Below are 27326 nucleotides of genomic sequence, written 5' to 3' on the forward strand. Positions count from 1 at the left end.
ACAATAATTATCATTCCTCACAACCACAATTCTCTCATAATTCATAGTTGTAGCTTTCCATGGTTTGATTACAATAAGCTCATGGCATGGTAATTTGAACTCTTGATAGTTGGGGTCCCTCCATTAATTTGAACGGAATACAACACATTCAAACTCCTTTATCAAAACCTTCCATCAAATGAAAGTTCAATTGCATAGCAAAAAAGTATAGCTTAAGTTTGCATTGCATGAAAGGACCTTGTATCCTTATGGAAACCCACATACCTCCTTCATGTATTAACCACCACAAGGCTTAATAAACAGCAATTGATTAATAATCAAGGAACATAATTAAGGTTGCAAACACTTTGGGTTAAGTCACTTACTAAGGTCCTTTCCCTTAGCCTACTTAAGAGCCCCTTGTCTTTTCCCTCTTGTGGAGTCATAGCCCCCATTCTTTTGTCCTTCTCTTCTGCAGACACTGACATATCTTTTTTACTATCTGTACAATCTTACATATTATCATTCATCTTTTAGTCGTTCATCATATGTATACATACACAAGACTGAACTGGGGATCAAATCTTGGGTATTATGATTTGCTTCCTGTTGTGGATATTTTCTTTCCATGGCCATCAGCCAGTGACCGGGAATAAAAGAATCTTCTTATTGTAAAAATTTATCTTCTATAAGGGAGAAAACAGAGAAGTTCTGACAGAAAAAAAAAAGGAAACTGCAAATTCTTCAAAATAAGTAGACAATGATGAGAGAGAAAGCAGCTAAGCATGCCCTGAATACCTAAGTGTACCTTATTTGTCATCAAGGATCCAACAGAAACTTAAAAAACATGGTATTTACATCTAAACAAGTATATCTTTAAATATCATTAGATATCATCACAACTTGCATACATGCCTTACTGCTAAACATAAAACAATCTCCAAGTAGCCTTAATGTAAATGGATGACAGAATCACAAATATGCTCCATGCATATCTGAAAATTCAAAGTTGTTATAGACAAATAAGGCAATAACAAGGAATAACACTAACTTTAATTAACGCTCAGATAGTTCTAAGAATACAAGTACAAGTTCAGTCATTCAATACCAAGGTGTGGAGAATTTGCACGAATGCATACAGAAACAACTGCTAAAATAATCTGTTGGGTCCAGTTGGAACACTGCCATAACTTCGACATTTTGATAAGGGGAAAAACAGAGAAGTTATCTCAGAAAAAAAAAAGGCAACTGCAAATTCTTCAAGATAAGTAGACCATGATGAGAGATAAAGCAGCTAAGCATGTCCTGAATACGTAAGTGCACCTTATTTGTCATGAAGGATCCAACAGAAACTGAAAAAACATGCTATTTACATCTAAACAAGTATTCCTTTAAATATCATTAGATATGATCACAACTTGCATACATTCCTTACTGCGAAACATAAAGCAATCTCCAAGTAGCCTTAATATAAATGGATGACAGAATCACAAAATATGCTCCATGCATATCTGAAAACTCATAGTTGTTATAGACAAATAAGGCAATAACAAGGAATAACACTAACTCTAATTAAGGCTCAGATAGTTCTAAGAATACAAGTTCAGTCATTCAATACCAAGGTGTGGAGAATTTGCACGAATGCATGCAGAAACAACTGCTAAAGTAATCTGTTGGGCCCAGTTGGAACACTGCCAGTTCTGCATCCAAAAAATGTTTCATAAACTGGTTATCAAGTAATAGCTGACAAATTCAGAGCCATTTGTGAAAACGACAATCAGTAATTTCAAATTTTCATAGCAAATACATGGGTAAACTGATAACGAAAAAAAAATTGAAATATAATTTTAGTTCTTGTGTATTACAAATTTTCGAAGCTTCTCCAAGACTTCAAAAGCCAACTCCACATCCTCCTTGTTCTTACAGTTTTTCAGTAATGAATCACGCCAAGCATTCGGAGGCATAACTTTAGCCTTCACTGAGTCTATAATTTTAAGGTACAACTCCTGTACAGCTTCTATAGAGTTTAAAAAGTGCAAATGTTAGAACAATCATTTATAACTGCAAACTATAACATGATACATAAGATAGAATAAGGTTATTAATGTTCAGCAAATAACCAAAAGTAGGTCAATTGAACTGCTCAGTGAGTAGGTACATAAAAGAAGTAGAAAGAAATTATTCAACAAACAATAAAGTAGATAGTTGGAAATAGAGAGACCTTGTCATGCCAAACCCATGGACACCAGGGTTGTTGATTCCAGATGGAACAAATGCATGGACAAGGATATGATGAAATAGCGAGCTAAACAATGAGTTTCATTTTATTTGGGTAGGGGTTAATGACACAATAGAATATTTACACCGTGCTTATAATAGCTATAAGAGACCACTAACCCTTGAAGCTATGAAACTATCAAGTCATTGCAAGAATGAGTAAATGAAGGAAATCCCCATTTGAAGAACGATAAAGAGCTGACCGGCGAAGAAAACCTGCATCAAATTTTTGGTGGCATATTTAAAAAAGTGTAGCTAAAGCATAAAATACACTGCATGTAAGGATACACAATGTCTCTTGTGATAGAACCTAACAATAATGTTATAAGTAATAGCAGTTAAATGAAATGCACTTGCATCTAGGACTGGCCCACCAAAGTATTTTTGCACCCAGCAGCAATCTTCATGTGTGTCTGTATCGATGTGTGTGATATTTATAAACTATTGAAAGGGAGACCCTGAGCAAGAGTTTGAAATAAAAAAATGAAAGAGATCTGGGAAAGAAAAGCCAGGCCTTAATATATCAGCTCATACAACATGGGTATTTACTATTTAGCCTTGGACTGCAAGTGACTGTAAGCTGCAAGTGCATGGTTACCTAATCTGCTGGGATTCTTTGAATATTATAATGGATATGGAAAGGGCATCTTAATTTGCAGAGACCATCAAGCTTCTCCATTAAGACAGACCATAGCAAAAAACAAGTGTCAAGTACCCAAGGCTAAAACCTAAAGATTGTAAGATGACGGCAAGGTAAAGATCGTAAGGCATATAGGCTGAGGGTTTCTCTCATCATGCCAGATATTGATTGTTTCTTCCGGTTTACCAAGCTTCATGCATATTGTATTCACTCACCATATTGATTTCATGTGAGGAAAAGTGGACTAGAAATTGTAGTATGGTAACAAGGATCAAAAGAAAGCCTACAAGCATACTTAGATGCAATCTTTATACCCACCCAAAATATATGCTTGAGTTTGCAAAGCTAATACAAGATATGAGGATCCCTATAAATGATAGCTAATAAGTTCTTTGGAGGATTATTGACACCCACCCAAATAAGGTCAAGTAACGCTGAATTTTGATGAAGCTGTGAAAGAAGATAGAGGAAAGTCTGGAACTGGACAAGTCCTCAGGGATCAGAAAGATAACATTCCAGCCATCTCCACAGAAAATATTAGCAAGGACACAAATAATCAAGTGGAAACGAAAGCCTTGAATGGGGGAATAAAGGCCTCTCTAAAATTTGGAATTAAATATATTGAGGCAGAAGAAGACTTCAAACAATTATAAACTTGATGGACACCTCCTCAGCTTCAAACTCAAGATTAAATAATCAATACAATTGGATAAGGAAAGCCTCTCTATTCTCAATGAATATAGAATATCATCATGTTAGATGTTTGGAATACAAAATTACTGATTGGCTAGCCAATCAAGTCCTTTGCTAAGAGGAATCATATCTTCTTGTGATTGAAACTCCCACCGTCATGTAAGAAATGAACTTTAGTAAAAATTATCTCTATCCTCTGTCCAATTCAATTCTCCCTTGAGTTATCTCTTTCCCGTTAGTATTCAGCAGCATCATGAATATGTGATTAACATTAATACAAACATGAACAATCACTACATGATAAACAACTCAATATCCATATTACTGATCAATAATCATGAACAAGTGTCATTGATAACTATCAGCATGAAGCAGTCAAATAAAAAATTAAGGAGGGGAGAGAGAGACGAGCACCTGATTTAGAGTGGTAAAATAGCTATTTATGGGAAACAACCACTATCAGATTTGAATCACTTCATTAATATCAAAACCCAGTTACAATAAGCCTCCGAAGGCTTCTTGAGTATAAAGCTAATGACAATTGACCAAATAGATGATCCACACATATATTCAAGTGGATGAGCAAAGACCTCATCAGCTTCTCAAAATAGAGGCCATGATAATTAGTAGGCATCTCCATGTAATGGAAGTGGAACAAATGAAAACCACCTACCAATGCTATTTTAAGGCATAATGAGCCACATAACCACTAATTTTAAATAATAAGTCATATGGGTGATCTTAATAAGTTTACTGATGCTCCATCACATGCACATTAATGCCCTGCCAATGATGACTTCAAATTCTAGAAACAAGTGTAGCCACTTGACAACATTACAACATATTATAACAATTCCTCAATCATGAAAAAAGATGTAAATTTCTTTCCTAACAACAGTAACCAGCATAGATCGATCTTAAATTCATATCTATCAAGCACCAAAAGGGATCAAATTTCTTAAGGTGTAAATTTTTTTATCATTTAATTCCATGTCATTTATTTATTCCTTCATATTAAACAATAAAAAATTCACCTTAAAAAATTTGATGTCTCTCAGTGCTTGAGAAATCTGGGTTCAAGATAGACATATGTTGATTTATTTTTTAGATGTTGTCATGTACATATGTACATATGTAGTTATTTATTTTTTATTTAATTTCTTTTTTTTCATGTAGTGTAATGTTAAATGACAGCATCTCTCACATACTGGGCTATAAAGCACTGAGAGTGAACCAAACAGTTCATTAACTAGGACATCATATAAAAAAGGGATAAGGACCCATAATATAATGTCAGAAGGCACATAAATTATATTTAATAGGAATGAATTATACAGTGATGGAAGGCAGTCAAAAAGGCTCCATATATAGTGCCCAAGGGAAACATCCATGCTAAGAGTTGCAACTCTTAGGTCATAATAACTATTATATGACTAAATCTAATTTACGTTCATTACAAGTCACCCCTCTTCAAAAATGTTTCATCCTTTAAGTAGATGACAAAACCCAATGAAAAGACTTTTGAAGTTTTGAACAATATTATCACATTGTAAACAAACCAATTAATCCTAGGTCAATCTTCTTTGGCACTATTTGTTGACAAAATGCTTACACAAAACTTTTGTATTGTGAATCCAAGGAGGACTTCAATTTTGAAACCAAATTGCATAGGAATTAAAAGTTTTTAATGCACTAATGCGGCATGACTACCTCTCTAGATAAGAGGAAGTGTTGAATTTTGTAGCTATGCTCAGTCTTCATAATTAATATTTTAGCCCTTGAAATATATATAATGAAAAATGTAAGGCATGTTCTTTATGTTAGTTTCAAAAGACAATTTTGAATTTTTGGATCCAAACTTATCAAGTTGGCCCTCCTTCAAGTCAAGTCAGCCCCAGCGAAGAGACACCCATTTAGACCAGCTACAACACTATATATAAGGTATTCGACCTCCTCCTTCAAGCACAATTTGATCTCTCAGAAGACAAGACATCTTTTGGACATCCAAGCAAAGGAAAAGAAGAAGAAGGATGAAGACATCCCAAGTATCTTTTCTATCTCTCCTTGACTTCGCACGTGTGCTTCTCTCTCCTGCAACTTCGCACGTGTGAGTTTTTCGGCATATTTTGGGCAGTAGGTCGAACTCTTGGCCAGCAGGTCGAACTCTTGGGCAGCATACTCTAGGCAGCAAGCCTGAATTTTCTGGGAAGCGAGGCTGAGTTTCTAGGAAAATTCTGGGAGGCCTAATTTCGGCCTAGGCAGATCAAACAAGGCCAAGTTTGTTGGGCAAAGGATTGACTTGACAAGAGAGCAGTTTGACCATCATATTTGACTAGCAAAATTAGGTGTATCTCTTATTGAACTGAATAATTTCTCTAAGTAAAAGGTTGTTGGATTTTCCCCAAGTGGGTTTTCCCATGGTAAATATTGTGTTATCTTTGTGCAATGTGATCTCTATTGTCTTTGAGCACTTATGGTTGAATTTTTGAAGTGTAATTGCTTAATGATAAACTGGATGTGATAAAAGGAGAGGAAGAGTTCATCCAGGTCAAAGGAAACACTTGCCAGATGGGGATATACTAGATCCTGAAGGATCTCTGATAGAGATTTCAGCAGAGGATCTCCGAGTCCGGGAAGGCAGCAAATGTTTCAGCAGAAATTTCAACTCTTGGATCTCATGAGACGGCGGTTCAATGACATCAAGAATGAAGCAGATCAAGGGATTGAAGAACCGTTCAATCAAGGAAGCTGCTGAAAGATACCTAAAGAAAAATAAGGTATGTATGATTATGATTGTATTTGTATTTGATATTGTGATGTCATGTTCTGTGGTTGTAGATAAAATGGATCAAGCATGATCAAGAAGGAAAAGGCCTCCCCCTCTGAATGGATGCAGAAAGACATAAGTCAGACTAGATGAAATCAACATAATATGTCCTCATAATGTAGTATAAGGTAGTTGATGACCATTGAAGAACTATGAGAGTTCCTAGGAATGAAAGACATGAGGATGGAAGAGGTCGTGAAACATGCAACCATGATGAAGGCAGTCAACATCCAGATGATAGGGAAGAATTGATCAAGAAACCTCCCGAAATGATGTGAAGAATTTGATGGAAGTCTGAAAACATGAGGACCCTTAACAACAGATATCATTGGGAGATGTGTCAGCACGAATGCAGGATGATTGATACCTGCACGATGATGTCACTGGAAGAAGGCTATCACCAAAAGGTAATATGTGATTTGTTTTTGGTGTTTGACCTCTTGGAGAAGTTTGGGTATGTGTGCAGGATCATGGAAAGGAGAGTTGTGAAGGATGTCACAACTATGTACCTTGTGATCCAGAGCAATGAGCTTATGAAGGGAAGACCCAGATGTAAAGCCAAGGAGGACACTTTCTGAGAAAGAAGGAATGACATGATGGAGGAAAGTGATGGATGGCTGAACCCTACACGTGAAGAAATTGATGACATTGAGATCATGGATCGTCAATCAATTAGAAGACCCTATAAAGTACTAATGATAGAGTCCCTGTGTAAGAGGGAGCTTTGGGAGGACCCTATGAGTAAAGGAACCCGAGTAAGTTTCTAAGTTAAGAGAAACTTGGAACTCATCCCTAGTTAAGAGGGAGAGTTAGACACAACATTCTTGTCTTCATTTTGGAAGAAAGAATGTAGGATTGTGTAATCATCTGACATCCGACACTCTTTGAGGATGTGGTAGGGCATCTAAGACAAGAGTGGGCAAGAGGACCGATATTCTTGAGGGTTAGGAACCCAAGATGAGAATAGTCCTAGTAAGGCATACTCGGAGAACACCCGGGTGGGTATGACCCTAAGAGAGACAATGATGATGCGTGTCTATCAGTCATTTGTCTCACCAACAATGTGTTCTCTAATCTAAGTAAAAGATAGCGTTGTTAGTCAAGGCCTTGCTAAATGGAAACAATGTTGGTTGAAATGATGCTATAACAGATGGATTGCAAATCCAATTCTTCTTATGAGAAATTCTTCAGATTGAGAAGTGTTGTGAAAATCGCGATTTTTTGACTCAGTTGTTATTATTGCCCGATTTTTACAAAGTTGTTTTTTTCGAAAAATCGCTGAAAATATTGTGATTTTCTCCAAAAAATTGTGATTCAAAAGAAAAAAAATCGCGACCCTCCAGGACAATGCGTTTTATAAGCAAATTAATGAGTTTTATTTCTCATTTTTAGTAGACAGCGGACTTGTTTGAGAGCTGAGGAGGAGAGGAAGGCGTCTACTAGGGCAGAGGTGGAGAAAAACGAGAGATTCTAGCATCCCAAGCAAGAGAACTTCGTGTTTGGACCAAATTTCTTCAGCAAACCGTGGTTTCCAAGTATGGGCACCAAATTTGGCCCTTTTTTTTTGGTTTTTTCTTGTTTTTTCTTGTTTTTTCTTGGGTTTCTATAACCCATTGATTATCAATGATTTTTGAGTGGGTTTGATGGTTTTTTTTTCATTTTTGTTGCATAGAGTGGAAAGGGTTCATTTTGGTCAAAAATGCAAAAACTTGATTGTTAGATTTATTAGTTTAATTTTTTCTCTTGCTCTATTTTTTTGCATCATTTTTTATTGGGTTTGAATGTGCATTTTTTCTATTATTGTTGGATTGAGTTAAAGTGTTTTTTTTTTTGTCAAAAATTCAATGTGTTGTGTCATGTATGTACTTTTTTTTTTAACTTGCAATTCTTATTGTGCCATAAATTCAACTTCAAACTTCATCTTACATTAAAACTCAAGAGTTCAACCAAGTTACAAACATGCCAAGGAAATTGGACCCTCTGTGGGAATTTGGTGAACCTGATGGAGGGTTTGATAGAATAAACTTGTCTTGCAAGTTGTGTGGGCAACATATGTCATGTGGGGTTTACAGATTGAAGTATCACCTTGCACAAATCCCTGGACGTGATGTAGGGCCTTGCACCAATACAAATGCGAAAATCATCCGAAGAGCCATGAGATCATTGGAAGAATTAGAGCAAGACAAAGTGACCAAAGTAGATCTGAAGAAGCAACTAGCAAGGAGTGTGTTAGGATGTGAATATGATAGTGACACTGGTTCTACTTCAGCATCAATGCCTACAACCAACCCTGTAGCTACCTCATCATTTTTTGTTCCTAGAACCACGACTAATTCACAACCATCTATCACTTCAATGCTTAAAAAAAAAGAGAAAGAACAAGTTGACAAGTTGTTGGGCAAGCTTCTCCTTTGGAGTGATATTCCTTTCAACATTGCAAGGAATAATCAATTTTTCCAGCCTGCTGTTGATGCTATTGCAATTGTTGGCCCAGAGTACAAAATCCCTTCTTATGATGACTTTAGAGGCCGCATTCTTCAAGATGAAAAGGTTGACTGCACCAAAAGATTGGAGGAGTTTAGGGCATCATGGGCACAAACAGAATGCACTGTGATGTCAGATGGTTGGACCGACCAAAAGGGGAGAACCCTTATAAACTTCTTGGTTAATTGTCCCAAGGGGACAATGTTTATGAAATTTGTTGATGCATCTTCACATATCAAAGATGCAAAATTATTATGTGATTTGCTAGATGTGTTTATTTTGGAGGTGGGTGTTGAAAATGTTGTCCAAGTCATAACGGACAATGCTGCAAATTATGTTGTTGCTAGCAAGATGCTTATGGAGAGGCATCCTACTTTATTTTGGACACCTTGTGCTGCACATTGTATTGATTTGATGTTGGAGGACATAGGAAAAATTTCCTTTGTCAAAGATATTGTTGACTCATCAAAAAACATTACAAAATTTATATATAATCATGCATTTGTGCTTAGCTTGATGAGAAAATTCACCAACAACAAGGAGTTGGTGTGCTCCGCCATTACACAGTTTGCCACCAGTTTCATATCTCTTCAATCCCTCTTGAATTCTATGTGGGATGTGAAGAGAATGTTTCTTTCAAATGAGTGGCGTGCTTTGACATTTAACTGCAAACCAAAGGGAGATGCCATATGCAAATTAGTTTCATACCAGGAAAACTTCTGGACAAGAGTGCAGGAGGTGTGCAGCGTTACTAAACCTTTGGTAAAGGTTCTTCGATTAGTTGATGATGAGAAGCCCACAATGGGCTATTTGTATGAGGCCATGGACAGGCCAAAGAATCCATTCGAGTCTACTATGATGATAAGGGAGATGGGGGGTTTCAGAAATAACTCCTCCTATGGGAAGTGATTGATGAACGATGGAACAACACATTCCATCGTCTCATTCATGCTACAGGGATCTACCTGAACCCCGCATTTTCTTACCCATGTGGGTTCTTATTTGAGGCTGAGATCATGGATGGATTCTTAACCTGTGTTCAGAGGATGGTGCGATCTCCAGCAGAACGTGCAAAAATCTCCAAAGAAATGGAGATATACAGGATGGCAAGTGGCACATTTAGCTTTGAGATGGATGTGGTTGATAAGAAGACTAAAATGCCAGGTATTTTTTAGTTTGTTTCAAATTTCATCGTCTCTTCAAGTTCATAACTTCATACTTTGCTTCAACTTTCAAATTTCATTTTTTTCTTATGTTTATTTTATTTGTAATTTTGTTGTAGATGCATGGTGGACTCGCTATGGGGCCAGAGAACCCCATCTGTGAAAGCTTGCCATTTGAATCCTCAGCCAAACATGTAGCTCCTCAGGATGCAAGCGCAACTGGAGTGTATTTGAAAAAATACACAACAAGAAGCGCAACAGGTTAAACTTAAAACTTAAAATATTCCAAATTTCCATTTAAGTTTTGGAATTCATTAAATAATATTTTTTTATAATTATTATTTTATGATCTTTGTATAGGTTGGAGTCCCAGCGACTTAATGACATGGTCTACGTCTACTACAATCTTCGATTGTGGGTGAGGCAACTTGAGAGGATACCTGATATGGAGGCCATCTCATTGGATGGGATTGACACCACTGTTGCATGGAGGGTTGAGGCCGAGACGCCTCTCATGGAGTCTGTCGTTGATTGGTTAGAGCAAGAGATAGTGGAAGGCATAGAGGGGGAGGAGGAAGGGGAGGAGGAGCAACAGAAGGAGGAGGTGACACCACCTACCCAGGCTACCCCTGCCACTAGTAGAGGACATGGTCTACGTCCTATAGCTCCTAGTTCTTCAGCTTCTAGAGCACAACAGAGTCCACTGCCAACTCCACTGGCATCTACATCTAGAGGGAAAGGGAAAGCTATTGCATTTTTTCGCAAGAGCGGCAGAGGAAATCAATAGTATTAGTTATTTGGTTCATTTCATTGTATATGACTCATGATATGAGATACATTATTATATTTTTTGTTGATATTTTGAGGCTGAGTTGGGACTCAAGAGTCAAGACTTACTTTTCAAGACATGATTCACTGTTATGTGTGATATAGCACTAGAAATGATATTACACATCTTATTTATTAGTTCTTTTATCATATTTATGTGTCAATGTATCTATTTTATGTTGTAGATGCTTTAGATATTAAAAAAATTGAAAAAAAAATGAAAATTTTTGTATTTTACGATTTTTCCCGATTTTTACCGATTTTTTCCCGAATTTTTCCGATTTCTTCCCTCGCCGATTAAATCCTGATCGCGATTTTCGCAACATTGATTGAGAATGACCAAGAACCATTATCAATACCCTCCTAGTTAAGAGGGAGTGGTGAAGAAAGTGTAACTAGGTTCAGTCTTCATAATGACATGATCTTTGTATTTGATGTAATAAAAGAGAATAAAATATCTTTGTAATCTTGTTGCATGGGTTTCATGAGCAAGAGGTGTCATTAGTTGAAAGACTTCTTCTTGATATCTTTAGAATTTATTTATATGTTAAAGAATCATGTCATGAGTCCATGTAAATGTCTACAAGTCTTCAACTAGTGTAGCAGCCCTCCAAGACCAAGATCAATGCCTCAAATCAAGCCCTCTGAAGTCTGCAAGTGAAGCAATAAGGAGATGATCACGTCGGCCACGAAGAAATGAAATAAAATATATAAATATATGTTATGTTAGCATGAAATAATGGACACGTCGGTTCATGAGATAAGGCCAGCTTACATATATGGATAACCACTATAAATACCCATGAAGGGTAGACGAAATTGATGTGGAAAAATTCGAATGGTTCTAAGATGAAGCCGCAGTCAGAGCCGCAGTAGCCGCAGTCACGCGTGAAGGCGCTGCAGTCAAGAGGTCAAAGGTCTGTCTACACCTCGGATGGGTTTAAGGGCAGACAGACTAGATCTCAAACGGCTAGAAAGAGCAAATCATGACCTGATCTCAGAGAATGCAGCATTGTTATACGTTCTGGGCTAAATATCTCGACATACCTGAAGGAGAATATATATTTGATGACACAGTGATCTCACACGTATAGATCTCGAATGGACGAAGAGGATTGTGTATCTATTGCAGTCTCGGCTTCATGTTTAATCTCGGCATACTGATATATATGTATATCACATCCTCGGTGAACCTCTTCCATGACAAAGGATGTATGTATGTGATGGAATGAACCTCGAATTTCGACTGTCCTCATATGTCCTCAGTATCACTGTCTCAGAACTTTTGATATAACATATACTCTTTGTTGCTCACAGCCAACACGATGATATCTCCAGCGAAGTTTCAGTCATGATTCAAGTATGGTATAATAGCAATAATGCCCTCGGTACATTGATCAAGGGAGATCACAGTGAATATCTCTATGGAGACAAGAGATCTCTGAAATATAGAGGCTATGATGAAGATCTCAGTGATACAACAAAGAAAACTTCAGCGGTGCAGCAGCCTTTATGATCTTAGCTAGGAAGAGGATAAGATGTCTTGGTCTTGGAGAAGCTAGCTATGTCAAGGGTCATGGTCTTGATATTCATCAATGGAATCTCTATAAGAAGAATTTACACATGGGTTTTCCTCTCCAAGAGGGAGAGGTTTTGGCCCTGGCAGATAGCCAAACATTTGTGTTCTTGTCTCTTTTGTTTTGATAGCAATTTGATGAAGTTAGCATACACATGCTAATAATGAAGTAAACATCAAGCTAAGATAGATTGTTTAAATGCTTCACAAATTGTTATCATGTAATGAAGAATCATCTTAACTTTGCTTTGCCCTAGCTTCAACATGGTATTAGAGCGATTGGTTCAACAGTCAAGGAAAGGTGCAGAAAAGAGACATTCAGACATCAAGGCATCAAATTAGCTGAAGGATCAACAATCAAAGATCAAGACCTATATCAAAGAAGGCAGCCTACAGCAACAATCTACAATGTCAAGGGTTCTAAAGGACAACAGTCAAAAGGATGAAGCAGTCAAATCTCAAGATTCATTGCAACATCCTTGATGACTCCCACAGTTTTGGTATATGTCATACCACAGCGATCTCAATCATTACAGAATCAGATCATGGGTCTCATTACACTTCAGTCATAAGTTGTATGAACAGAACTCGATGAAGAATGAAGGTGTTCGTTGACACAACCATGATAACGCTATTTAATGAGTCTCTATACATCATGGCCAACAACCTCAATGCTGCAAGGATCAGATATTCAAGTCAATTATTTTGAAGGCTTGAAGATAGGCTTCAACAAGGATCCTATTCAGGGGAAGCATCAATGCATCTACCTCAATGATAAAGGTGAAGATCTTGTCTTCACATATCAAGTAAGTATCTTTTATTCTATAATCAAGTTTTGGTTTATTGACTACATCAATGCAAGAAGATTTATGGATTAGATAAGTCATCAAAAGGTTCTTGCAGTAGGATTGACAGAATCCTTAATGAAGAAATGAAGTCAGTATATTTAGTTCTCCTTTGAAGTCATGAAGGTCCTATGAAGTAAGAAAGGAGACATAAGAAGGTTGCATAAGGATATACTATCTGAAATGCAGTAAAGAAGAATGAAGAAAAATCTTCATGAGATCTTAGTTACAAGATCTGGGAAAAATGGTGAGAAAATAATCATCATTGATATTGATATTGATAAGCAAGGTTACAGATGTCCATGAATAAGAAGGTTACCTCGATCAGTAGTCTATGGTTTCTATGTCAGATAGAGAAAGGCAAAGTGATGAGTCACATGTAAGTACAAATAAGTAAAGGGAAGGTTAGTAAGACAAAACAATATTCTAGAAGAGGAACTCATATTGCCGGAAGGATGGAGGAAGCCAAAGAAAGGATCAGTGAAAGAGAGAGTAATAAATCTCCATTATGAATGAGATGGTGTCCCTCTCAAAAAGGATCCTATTAGTAGTCCTTGTAGATATGATCATAGTAAAATGCATTATGGCATCATGGAAGCAAGAGCTCGTATGAATCATGAAGAACATAGCTCTTGGGAATCTCATTGTACATTGAAGGAGAGGAAGAGTTCATCTGGGTCAAAGGAAATATTTGCCAGATGGGGATATACTAGATCCTAAAGGATCTCTGATAGAGATTTCAACGGAGGATCTACGGGTCCAGGAAGGCAACAAATGTTTCAGCAGAAATTCCAACTCTTGGATCTCATGAGATGGTGGTTCAATGACATGAACAATGACGCAGAGCAAGGGATTGAAGAACCGTTCAATCAAGGAAGCTGCCGAAAGATACCTAAAGAAAAATAAGGTATGTATGATTATGATTGTATTTGTATTTGATATTGTGATGTCATGTTCTGTGGTTGCAAATAAAATGGATCAAGCATGATCAAGAAGCAAAAGGTCTCCCCATCTGAAAGGATGTAGAAAGACATAAGTTAGACAGAAATCAATATTATATGTCCTCATAATGTAGTATGAGGTAGTTGATGACCATTGAAGATCTATGAGAGTTTCTGGGAATGAAAGACATGAGGATGTAAGAGGTTGTGAAACATGCAACCATGATGAAGGCAATCAACATCCAGAGGATTGGGAAGACTTGATCAGGAAACCTCCCGGAATGATGTGAAGACTTTGATGGAAGTCTGAAAAGATGGGGACCCTTAACAACAGATATCATTGGGAGGTGTCAACACGAATGCAGGATGATTGATACCTACAAGAAGATGTCACTGGAAGAAGGCCATCACCAAAAGGTAATATGTGATTTGTTTTTGGTGTTTGACCTCTTGGAAAAGTCTGGGTATGTGTGCAGGATCATGGAAAGGAAAGTTGTGAAGGATGTCACAACTATGTACCTTGTGATCCAGAGCAATGAGCTTATGAAGGAAGACCCAGATGTAAAGCCAAGGAGGACATTTTCTGAGAAGGAAGGAATGACATGACGGAGGAAAATGATGGATGGCTGAACCCTACACATGAAGAAATTGGTGACATCGAGATCGTGGATCACCAATCAACTAGAAGGCCCTATAAAGTACTGATGATAGAGCCCATGTATAAGAGGGAGCTTTGGGAGGTTCCTATGAGTAAAGGAACCCGAGTAAGTTTCTGAGTTAACAGAAACTTGGAACTCATCCCTAGTTAAGAGGGAGAGTTAGACACAACATTCTTGTCTTTAATAATATAAATAAATAAAGAATAATATAATATATATAAATAAAGAATAATATAATAAAATTATAACTAAATAAATAAATATTAATAAATATAATAAATAGCTATCTAATTAAATAAGTATTAATGAAAATACCATTCATAAGCCGACTACTCATGAAGACAACAGCAATATTTTTCAAATAACTATTAATAAGCTCCCTAATTTTCATGCTCTCTCTTCTCAAAAACAAATCTCATTGCCCTAATGATGGACTCACTAAGCTAGTCCAAAACGTTGGTTTCAAATCTGTTCACAGGTTTTTCCTCAAAATAAAAAAAATAAAAAATAAAAAATCTTGTCTTTAGTTTGGAAGAAAGAATGGAGGATTGTGTAATCATCTGGCATCCGACACTCTTTGAGGATGTGCTAGGGCATCCAAGACAAGAGTGGGCAAGAGGACCGATATTCTTGAGGGTTGGGAACCCAAGATGAGAATAGTCCTAGTAGGGCATACTCAGAGAACACCCGAGTAGGTATGACCCTAAGAGAGACAATGATGATGCGTGTCTATCAGTCATTGGTCTCGCCAACAATGTGTGCTCTAATCTAAGTAAGAGATAGAGTTGCTAGTCAAGGCCTTGCTAAATGGAAACAATGTTGGTTGAAATGATGCTATAACAGATGGATTGCAAATCTAATTCTTCTTATGAGAAATTCTTTAGATTGAGAATGACCAAGTACCCTCCCTAGTTAAGAGGGAGCGTTGAAGAAAGTGTAACTACGTTCGGTCTTCATAATAACATGATCTTTGTATGTGATGTAATAAAAGAGAATAAATTATCTTTGTAATCTTGCTGCATGGGTTTCATGAGCAAGAGGTGTCATTAGGTGAAAGACTTCTTCTTGATGTCTTTAGAATTTATTTCTATGTCAAAGAATCATGTCATAAGTCCATGTAAATGTGTACAAGTCTTTAACTAATGTAGTAGCCCTCTGAAGTCTGCAAGCGAAGCAATAAGGAGATGATCACGTCGGCTACAAAGAAATGAATTAAAATATATAAATATGTCATGTCGGCTTGAAATAATGCACACGTCTGTTCATGAGATAAGGTCAGCTTACATATATGGATAACCACTATAAATACCCATGAAGGGTACACGAAAATGATGCGGAAAAAATCGGAGGCCGCAGTGAGATAGAGCTGCAGGCATAGAAGAGGAGCCGCAATAGAGGGTAGCCACAATTAGAGCCGCAGTCAAGTGAGATAGCTGCAGTCAAGCATGGAGGAGCCGTAGTCAAGAGATCAAGGTTTGTCTGCACCTCGGATGGTTTAAGGGCAGACAGACTAGATCTCAAATGGCTAGAAAGAGCAAATCATGACCTGATCTCAGAGAACGTAGCATTGTTATACGTTCTGGGCTAAATATCTCGGCATACCTGAAGGAGAATATATATTTGATGACGCAGTGATCTCACATGTATAGATCTCGAATGGACGAAAAGGACTATGTATCTATTGGAGTCTCGGCTTCATGTTTAATCTCGGCATACTGATATATATGTATATCACATCCTCGATGAACCTGTTCCATGACAAAGGATGTATGTATGTGATGGAATGAACCTCGAATTCTGACTGTCCTCATATGGCCTCAATATCACTGTCTCGGAACTTCTATTATAATGTATACTCTTTGTTGCTCACAGCCAACATGATGATATCTCCAGCTAAGGTTCAGTGATGATTCAAGTATGGTATAACAACAATAATGCCCTCGGTACATTGATCAAGGGAGATCACAATGAAGATCTCAATGGAGACAAGAGATCTCTGAAATATAGAGGCTATGATGAAGATCTCAGTGATACAACAAAGATGACTTCAGCAGTGCAGCAGTGTTGATGATCTTAGCTAGGAAGAGGATAAGATGTCTTGGTCTTGGAGAGGCTAGCTATGTCAAGGGTCATGGTCTTGATATTCATCAATGGAATCTCTATAAGAAGAATTTACGCATGGGTTTTCCTCTCCAAGAAGGAGAGGTTTTGGCCCTGGCAGATAGCCAAACATTTGTGTTCTTGTCTCTTTTGTTTTGATAGCAGTTTGATGAAGTTAACATACACATGCTAATAATGAAGTAAACATCAAGCTAAGATAAATTGTTTAAATACTTCACAAATTGTTATCATGTAACGAAGAATCATCTTAACTTTGCTTGCCCTAGATACTTCAACACACATGTCACGTACATTCAGTGTCTGACACGTGAAATACGTAACATGAGGGGGTAAGAACACATCAGGTGACTTAGTCTACTCCTTTGTGATATTCATCTTTCTAAATTCGACCAGATAATCCATCTCATGGATTGGCGCCTCTTGGACTATAGTGTAGTCAGGTTTATCATTTTCTTGCAAGTGGCATACTTGTTGATCTACATACCAAATATGGTTGGTCACCCTGGTGGCTTCCATTTGTGTGTTTTTCACTTCTTAAAACTAATCCTTCTCTTGCACTTGCAATTCCACTTCCACCTTGCATTCTTGGGTGATTTGGACTTCCAAATTATCCCAACTTCTATGGTGTAGTGTGGCATATTTGTCAATTGTACAACTACTATATCAAAGCTTGAGTTACCTTCAATGGACTACAAATATTGGCATAATATGTCCGCCAATTCTTGAGAATTGTTAAAGGTTGAAGCAATAGCTCCTACATCTTGTCATTGTTCCTTGACTTTCCAAATTTCTGATGCTCTTTCCCCATAATTGCTCCATGCTGATCAGCTTTTAATTGTTGGTTCTCCACAAGGAGGCTCTATAGTCTATGGATCAAATTGGTAACCAACCCTTTCAAACAACTAATAGAGATCATTAGGTGGGTCAACCATCATTACTCCCAATTGGCTTTCAGCCCTTGCTCTGTAGCTTTTCCATACATGTTCTTCCATTGCCCATCTTTGTTTAAGCTTATTGGAATAGCCTATGTTTCTCTTTTTCTTTTGTCATTTGTAACTCTTTTACTTGATAACATTTTAGCATCTAGGAGTGTTCTAGACACTCTAACAGTTTAGTGGGCATTGATTGTACCCACTAGTCCTATTGACCCATTTCTTGGTCATGTGTGGATGGGACAAATGTCCATGAATGTGGTCTAGATCTAAATCTGCAATTCTCATGCTAAATATATCCTACTTTACTCTTCTAAACAGAACACCTGCTAAATTAAAGAAAGGCAGACTCGAGAACAAAATATCTCCAAACCAGCACCAGAATAAAGCTGAGTTTGAATTTGTATGTGAAGCACTCCCTTCTCAATAATAGCACACCTTCCAAGAGTCAAACCAGTGCCAAAAGCAGCAGTAGGATCCTCCAAAAGAGGTGCCAATCATGATGAAAAATAGCAAGAACAGAAGTACCCTCTCTAGGGTAAAAATAACATTAGATCACACAAGAAAACATTTCCAATGATGCACCCTTCTACTGGGTACAAACTCCTCTAGAATTAGCACTGAATCCTGATAACATGAAACATATGCCCAAAAATGGGACTCAAAACAGCACCTGACATGCTCGTTTCATCCCTCAAAAGGCATTATAAAACCATGTTGAACTTGACACGAACAGGAGTAATGTTTCAAACCCTAATGGCAGTGCACACATGCTGGAAACAACCCTAAGTTAGATTGCCCAAACAGTAACTAAAGGACACTAATTATAGTGGTCCCTATCTCGTACTATCCACTTCTCAAAATTAGCCCCTAAATATGTTTTGCTTGCTGGTCAATCAACCTCCCACATGCTAAAAAAATGTGTTTGTCTGGAAAAGGCACCAGATTAGCCTCATTTGGGGCAACCTTCTCCTTTCATATCTTCCTGCACAAAAGAACACCAAACCTGGGAAAAGCAGCACCTAATGCTGAATATAACTATTGAAATCAGCGCCTTAACATCTGATCCTCATGCACAAAGGGATAGCTCACCAATTACATGCTATACAGGGACAAGAGCAGTGACAAAAATAGAGAAGATAAGCGCCCTCATCTGCTGGGCATAACAGTGTTCCAATCTAAGTAAAAGAAGCACCCCATCATCACTTCAAAGTTCAAACAAAGTCAACATCCTTCACAGCTCCACCTTCTCTTTGTAAACCAGAACTCCTTAAAATCAACAACCTGATATGCAAAGGAAAAACCTTGCTCTTCAAGCAAAGTCTCATATGGTCTCCAATCAGCAGCTTACTTTTATTAAAGATCAAGCAAGCTCAAACAACTGTGATATGCCTGAAATAAGGGCTGAATGTGTCCAAACATGACTGTTGTGACAGCAAACAGCCAGAAATAATCCTCATGTGAAAATGTGACCGAATTATTTAAGTGTTTTTATCCAAGCAGGCACAGACTTGAAGTGCCTTTAAAAGCCAATCAAAATAATCAAGGCCAAAAGCCTTATTTCTACTCAAGGCAAATAGATCTACAAATCAAGGCAACTAGAAGTCTACACCAGCAAAAGTGTTGGATGCTCTAGTCATCAAACCGCAAAAGGCCTTCATCAAATGAGGAGATCTACAATGCAAGATGGCCCAAAGTATAGAAGCATTTCTAGGACTAAGATTATCTTGGAGAAAGTCGATAAGTAATTCTGATCTACACTCATTCACCGCTAAAGAAGTCGTAGTATCTTGAAGGCTAGAAGGCATTGTCATCATCTTCAAAAGCTATAAGGCAAGTTCCCTCTCATTGAAGGTTGTTCATCCATAAAAGACTAAATCGAAAAGCGTTGTCATGAAAGGGAGGCAATCTCCCCTCGTTGAAGCAAGAACCTCCTTATCCTTAAAGAGGATCATCCGAGAAGCATCAAGTCATCTTTGTCGATCATCATCAATAAAGGAATCAAGCTGAAGATTTCATCTTCACTTAACCAAGTAAGTATCTCTTATTCTATAATCTAAATCTGATAAAAATGACTTCATTCTGTAAGGATATCTATAAGTTGGTTGGGTCATCGAACTTGCTTACATGGAGAAGGAGGATAGACATAGTCCTCAAAGAAAGTGAAGTCATTTCAAAGTCTCCAGAGTCCACACCATTCGAAGGTCAAGCATTATCTAAATACATGGAAAGGGATCAAAGGGCTCAAGGGATTCTTATGAAATCAGTCAATGGTCCCCTCATCCTTATATAGCAGGATTGGAAACATCAAAGAGATATATGATAAACCGGTAGAACAATTCTCTGAAGATGCAATAAAGATGGTAACATCACTTAGATCTAATCTACACAAATTGAAGGTATCAAAGGATAAAGGGTTATCTTCATAAGATCTCAATTGTAAGATCTGGGAGAGATAATCTTCATTGTTCTAAATAAACTAATTGATGAACAAAGTATCAAATGTCTCTGAGGATAAGAAGGCTATCCCATGTGGTCTCTATGCAATATAGGAGAAAACAGGTTGAGGGCAAAAAGTATTCAAACATTTGTCGAAAGGAAAGAAGAACATTGCTAAGATACAATGCTAGGAACATTATAGGAAAGATTGTCCTAAGATTAAGAAGGGCAATAACAAGAAAGATAGAAAAGAAGTCCATTTCACCAAAGAAGTGGAGGAAGTTGAAAGAGGGAAAGCATTAGAAGCAAGAGCTCGTGACATCATCATAGGAAACATGAATGGCAATCAAATATGAAGGATATAGCTCTTGGGAACCTCATTGGAAACTTAAGGAAAGGAAGAAGTCATCCAAGACAAGTCTCATCATACATCAAGTCAAAAGGAAACATCTGTTGGATAGGGATATGAAAGATCCTCAAGACTCACTGATGGAATATTCATCAGAAGGTTCACTAATTTAGAGTGGAAGCAAGTGTTTCATCAAGAACTCCAACTTGTGGAATTCATGAGATGATGGTCCGATGACATAAGAGATGAAGCAGATCAAGGGGTTGAAGCTCTTTTCAATCAAGGAAGTTGTTGAAAGAAGCCTAGATGACCTAAAGGTAAATGAGGTATGTATGCTTGTATTCAATATTATAAAGTCATGTTGTATGGTTGCAAGTAACATGGATCACTGCTCAATCTTGAAAAGCGTGATCAAAGGAAAGGACCTCCTCCTCTTAAAGGATACAGGAAGGCATGAGTCACACTAGAAATATGAGGTGGTTGACTACAATTTAGGAACTCTTATTGAAAGCTCGTGGGAATGAAATGAAATATGTGAAGAAAGGAAGGAAGAAATCGTGACATATGCAACCATGGTAAAGGCAATCAACATCCAGAAGACTAGGAAATCTCCTGAAAAGATATGAAGACTCTGATGGAAGTCTCGAAAAGATGGAGACCCTTGACAATGGATATCTTTGGGAAATATGTCAACATGTATGCAAGATGTTGATGCACACTCGAAGATGTCATGATGAAAAGACCATTACAAAGGTAATTTTGATTCAATTGTTCATTTCTTATTTTTGAACAAACATTTGGTTGGAATTATGCAGGTCTGCCAAGAGAAGCAACATGACATGAAGCAAGGTCAGATGAAGACTAATGGATCACTTTCTGATGAAAGGAATAATGACATGATTGACCCATGGATGAAAGTGATGGATGGTTTGTGCCCTATGAAGAAGCCACAAAAGATGAAGACTCCTTGACAAAGAAATTCATGACATCGAAGGAAGGAGCTCTTTAAGCAGCTAGTTGAGGAGTTGTTGTAGGTCCCTAATTAAGAGGGAGCCTAAAAACAAGTTTCTTACTTGGAAGAAACTTGGAAATTCCAGAGCCAAGAGGGAGCTTAGGAATTGATATGTTCTCCCTAATTAAGAGGGAGAGATAGATACATCATTCTATTCTTCACCTGGGAAGATAGAATGGAGGATTGGGTAAACATCTAGCATATGATGCTCTTTGAGGATGAGATAGGGCATCCAAGATAAGAGTAGTCGTAGTGGACCGATATTCTTTGAGCACTGGCTACCCAAGATAAGAATAGTCCAAAAGTAGCTCATACTTTGTGAACGCCCGAGTGGAGTATGTACCTTGAGAGACGATGATCATGGTATCTATAAATCATTGGTCTTGCCAGCATTGTGCTCTGACCATGTGGATAGAATTGTTATTCAAGGCCTTGCTATGGGACAATGCTGGTTAAATAATGATGCTAGACAAATGGGTTACCAATCTGATTCTTCTTATGAGAAATTCTTCATATTGAGAATGACCAAGTACCATTATGAATACCTCCCTAGTTAAGAGGGAGCGTTGAAAAGTGTAACTAGGTTCGGTCTTCATAATGACATGTAATTGTGATTTTTGTAAATGATGAAAAGAAGAAAAATAAAATGATTTTGTAATGCTTGCTTCATGGGTTTCATGAGCAAGAGATTTTATTTTAGTTGGTTCCAATTGGGAGCCTTAGGATTTGTCATTAAAGTCAATGTCATGAGTCTATAAGCCCTCCAAGACAAGCACAAGATCCTCCTCTTCAAGTGGCTTCAAATTGAAATAGAAGAGTCATGTCGGCTCACTCAAAAAAGAGACACAATTGTTCAAGTTAACACATGTCGACTTATTTATGAAGGACCAACTACTATATATAGGTGTGAAGGATTTTCGCATTGCACACAATTCGATATATCTCTGAGATTTTCAATGGTAAAGACAGAGACAATTTCAGATGGAACTCGGATGGGTACAGTGAACAGTATGGAATCTAGATATAATCTCAGTCAAGGGAATTTGGATCCCTCTGAAATTCGAGTGGATGAGCATAGTAACAAGTTCGGATAACTCTTTAATTCCATTTGAGACTACAGTGATGCAGCTAGGTGTCATGTCTGATAAACACAGTTTCAGAAGGAGGTATAAAGACTACAGTTCTGTGAAGAAGCCACAGTTTAGTGCCATGACGAATATCGTTGTTCAGAGTCATAAAGAAACTACAATTCAATAACCTATCACAGTGATACAATGGAATCTCAGTCAAAGGTCTCAGTGCTACCTCATTAAGAAGACATTGTTGTTATCGCAGTCAAGGATAGTCCTAGTGACAACGATCAAATCTCAGTGATGACAATGTCTCGATGTTAAGAAGGTCAAAGTAGAAGAGGAAACAAGAAGGAGAATGACAGTCAAGAGAACTTGTGTCTTGGTCTTGGAGTGGTAACTAGGTCAAGGATCTTGGTCTTGGTATTTGTCAATTGGAATCTCTATAAGAAGAATTTGTGTGGGTTTTCCTCTCAAAGAGTGAGAGGCTTTGGCCCTGGCTCATAGCCAACATTTTGTGTCTCTTGTCTATTTATGTTTATGCATTGGCAGTTGTTTTATGAAGAAGAAGACTAATAACTTAAGCAAAGAGAAGATCCTAATCGAATGAAGTAAAAAATACTAACAAGCAGTTACTAATCAAGAGAAATCACCTAATTCATGATGCCCTAGATTTCTCAACAAATCCAACAAATCAGTATAGTACAGGTTCAATAGTTCTAGTTCCACGTCATTCAGTATAACTCAATACAACTTCTAAACATATTTAAGACTACTATATCAAGCCCAAGCTATTCTAACCAGTTTGTAAATATGGAAGAACCCTTCTTAGCTTGCATGGGACTACTACTTTTCTTTGTTTGACTGAAATTCCTCAAAGAACCTCGATTTGGCTGGATATAGCCATAGACATTGTTCAGGAGCACGATTTGACCACCCCTGACCTCAAGGTTTACTAGCATATAAATCCTCAGAAAACCCTAGTCACGAATCTACTTGCGAGCCAGAGTTAACAAACTGAATGATTTCAGAATGGAGAAAAGGGTTGACGTCGAGCTTCAAGAAGGGCTTCGACCTATCTTCGAGTAATTTGTTTGATGAAGTCTGCACAGAACTCCGGCCTACCCCATGATTCAGTCTCTATTAGCCTCAAGTATTTTGCCAAACATTACTAGGGTCCAATGTGAACCTGTTACAGCGTAACGAACTGCCCAGAGCGATTTTCACAGAGATTAAGCAATAATTCGGCCTCAGAATGTTCAAGAATCTAGCTCAAGAATACTTCGCTCTTCCAACCTCAAAATTTTTTACTACTTCAAACAAATTTCCAAGATGTGTCTAGGAATCTAGCTCAGAAATACTTCGCTCTTCCAACCTCAGGAATTTCGGACTGCTTCAAACGAATCTCCAAGGTGCTGCCACCAATACTATGATCCAGCCAAGATATTAGCTTCTGAGGAAATTGGTTAGCTCCACAGATTTGACTTGAAATACTTCGTTGTCCCTTGTATGAAGAAACCTTGTGCCAGAACAAGAAACCAATAGAAAAAATAAAAGAGAATGACTAGGTAGGATGGGATCACCTCCACCGAAACTAGTCTAAGAGTAAAAGGGGATCTTAATTTTTAAGCCCTTGGAGCTTTGGGCTCAAGGAAGAACAAAGACAAAATGAACCAATCCAGTGATACCTCAAATGCTTCTAAGCCTCTTGTATTTATAGATTTTCATGGGGGGATTTTCACTTTAATTAATTGAGTGATGTTCACACCAAGCCCCAACTTCGAGCTTTTTTGCCCTAGATGCCCCAAAACTTGCCTAACCTTGGGTATTTTGGAGGTTTTCCCCTTTGTCGAGGACTATAGCCTATGGGGATCGAGAGGCTACTTCGTCCCTTTTGGTTAATTAATCCCTTGGGTACATTACATAGAATCTGCTTAGTAATAAGCAAAAGAGTGGATATTAAAGTCTGAATACTGGAATAATAAATTCAAATCACTCAAACTCAAAAATAGTAAAGAGTGACGGGTCAAAGATTTAATCAAAGATCATTGGTATCTAGAGTCAAGACTCAAGTTAAAATTGGAAATGAATAGTGGACAACAAACCAATGTTGTTAGAACTGTACTAAGCATCAGAGAGTTCAACCCCAAAATAGGGAACCAATTCCAAAAACCAGTCAACCAAAAAATACATAAATATTAAAATTTTGAAAAAATACATAAATATTCATGTGCATCTATATGATTCCAAACCATTATACACAAATATGCAAAGTTTCTCACATATAAAGCAACTAAGGGTGCATATAACCGAAATAGCACATAGTGCAATCCATCTTTGAACCAAAAGTACAGCAACAAAGAGGCTCTGGATAGTCTCTACAGTCCATAAAAAATCATACTACAACAAATACCTACATATCATCAAAATCGTTGCCTATATTGGGATCATGATTATCAATATCACCCTTTAAGCATTAAAATGAGATAGAAAGAGCTTAACATATCAAATCGAGATTTTATTTGAGTGATGGGTACATTTTTTCTAGGGTCATAATAGAGGAGTTCAGCAATCAATGTCACCAACATGTAGGTACATAGAGGGCTTGGTGTTCTTGATTAAATGCTAATTCCGTATTCTTATACATGATAAAATCCAATAGAAACATTGCAATCCCCTCAATCCTAAAATCCTGAAAATTATTAAGTTTGTTGGATTTTGAGTGGGATCTAAAATTCAACTTTCTCCATATGAAATCCAATGAAGTTGGAACCACTCTCAAACATCCTGAAACAATTAATGGTAATGTTAAATATTTAAGTAAAAAGATGAAAATGAAAGATAAAGGAGAATATTTAATATTACTATTAATTACATGGCATTAATAAGGCCCTAGGGTTGAATATTAGGCTTCCCACTCATAAATCATTGTTTTTAGGCAAAATTCAAGGGGCATGCCTAAACATCCCTCTCTTTTTTGTGGGAGACCACCCACAAGCACCCTTTTTTGGGGGAATGCATCCCCACATTGGGGAAATATTTACCCCTGCATTTCCACAAGTTTCCCCGAAAGGAGGTTGTGGAGAAACATTTCCCTAGGCGTCCCCCATCCCAGGAGAGTGGGAAACGTGGAGAGTGCACCCCCACCCTGGGGACACATCCCCATGGAACACTGGTAAATTGGTAAAGCATTGATCTCTGATCCATCTATGCATTACAGCCATGTTGGCATTGATGCCATATAGGCGAGTAAATCATGAACAGCAGTTTTTCGAAAGTTCCATACTAACCCAAGTAACGAAAGGCATAATGCTAACACTAACAGTATCGGGAACCGAACTCTTGCTGCCACTGTTAAGGCACAATACACAGTACTTATTGCAATCATACTCTTTTGTCTCGTTACAAAATAGTAACATTATTCATTCTGAATTTTTTTCCAGTGTATCAAACTTGCTGCTAATATTTTCATTTAATCTATTTTTCTTATTCCCCTGGCATGATCTGTATAAATGAATGGATATGCCCTGTTTTATGGGCATATTGTTAATCTTGGTGAACAGTTTGGTTCCTTGTTGCAATCTTTGTATTGGCAGGTGTTTAAGGAGGACAAATCACTTGTGCCTCGGAGATGTACAAGGCTCAAATCTTTCTCCACTTAAAATGAGTTTGAACTGCGTTAATACTGGCTGACCTGGGGTACCTAGCTCACTGAAGTGAATGACAAGGTAAAAATAATAAGCAGAAAGCAAAAGATAAAAGAGTCAGAAGGCCTGTAACCTGTAGCCTCTTCTTTTATAAGGTTTTCTTTTAGAATCTCTGTTTCTGTGGACAAATACAACCGCTGCATTCTGCTATCCGCCGAATATTGGCAATTAACATCTGCCAAAAATAGTCCTTCCGAAAGTGAGAACAATACCTGAGGGTAACCTAAGCATCACGGAAAATATATAACAAGCAGCAGATAGTGTACCAACATACGCTGTGTATTATTCCGTGAGACCAACGTGCCGAAGCTCCTGCAAATATTCGATCGCTCGACGTCTGAACATTTCGGGGATGGAGATGATGATGGAAAAGCTTGTACTGAATGATAAATAAATGGCCTTCTGAGAGCCTCGTAGAGGGCTCTTTTAACGGCGACCTGCATTTTACGATTCTTGCTTTCTTCGGCCTTCTTAGCCCAAGTTCTGAGATATGCATGGCAACAGGGCACATTTATAATTTCGTAAACCCTTACTAAACCTCCACAGCACAAACGACGAAGTTAAATCACTCACCTTGAGTTTTGCACAAAAGATTGCAACGGTGCCTTGCGTTGAATACCGTTGTTAGGGAGCCTAAGTTCTTCTAGCACAATCACGTTCATTTAAAAAATAAATTGAAAACCTTTTTTTTTAATAAATGAATTTTCCTCTACGGTTATTTAAGAGTTTATGTTCGAAGATAAAATATAGTTGTATATAGATAAGGTAAGATAATTTAATTATA

The 27326-nt window shown here is 37.6% G+C and overlaps 1 protein-coding gene across 1 annotated transcript; it reads right to left on the reverse strand.

Annotated features, from left to right (window-relative positions):
- Positions 1-1541: 1541 nt before the first annotated feature.
- LOC149200991 (uncharacterized) lies at positions 1542-27233 on the reverse strand. The gene is made up of 5 exons (XM_089399655.1): positions 27116-27233; positions 26817-27025; positions 26616-26717; positions 1845-1996; positions 1542-1679 (listed from the first exon to the last, which is right to left on the reverse strand). The coding sequence occupies exons 1-5, from the start codon at positions 27202-27204 to the stop codon at positions 1587-1589; spliced, it is 645 nt and encodes a 214-aa protein (XP_089255781.1). The 5' UTR covers positions 27205-27233; the 3' UTR covers positions 1542-1586.
- Positions 27234-27326: the final 93 nt, after the last annotated feature.

The sequence above is a fragment of the Pinus tabuliformis genome, chromosome 2_1, assembly GCF_031772625.1.
Source record: "Pinus tabuliformis cultivar Carrire ecotype Pingquan chromosome 2_1, CPIR1, whole genome shotgun sequence".
NCBI classification, from domain to species: domain Eukaryota; kingdom Viridiplantae; phylum Streptophyta; class Pinopsida; order Pinales; family Pinaceae; genus Pinus; species Pinus tabuliformis.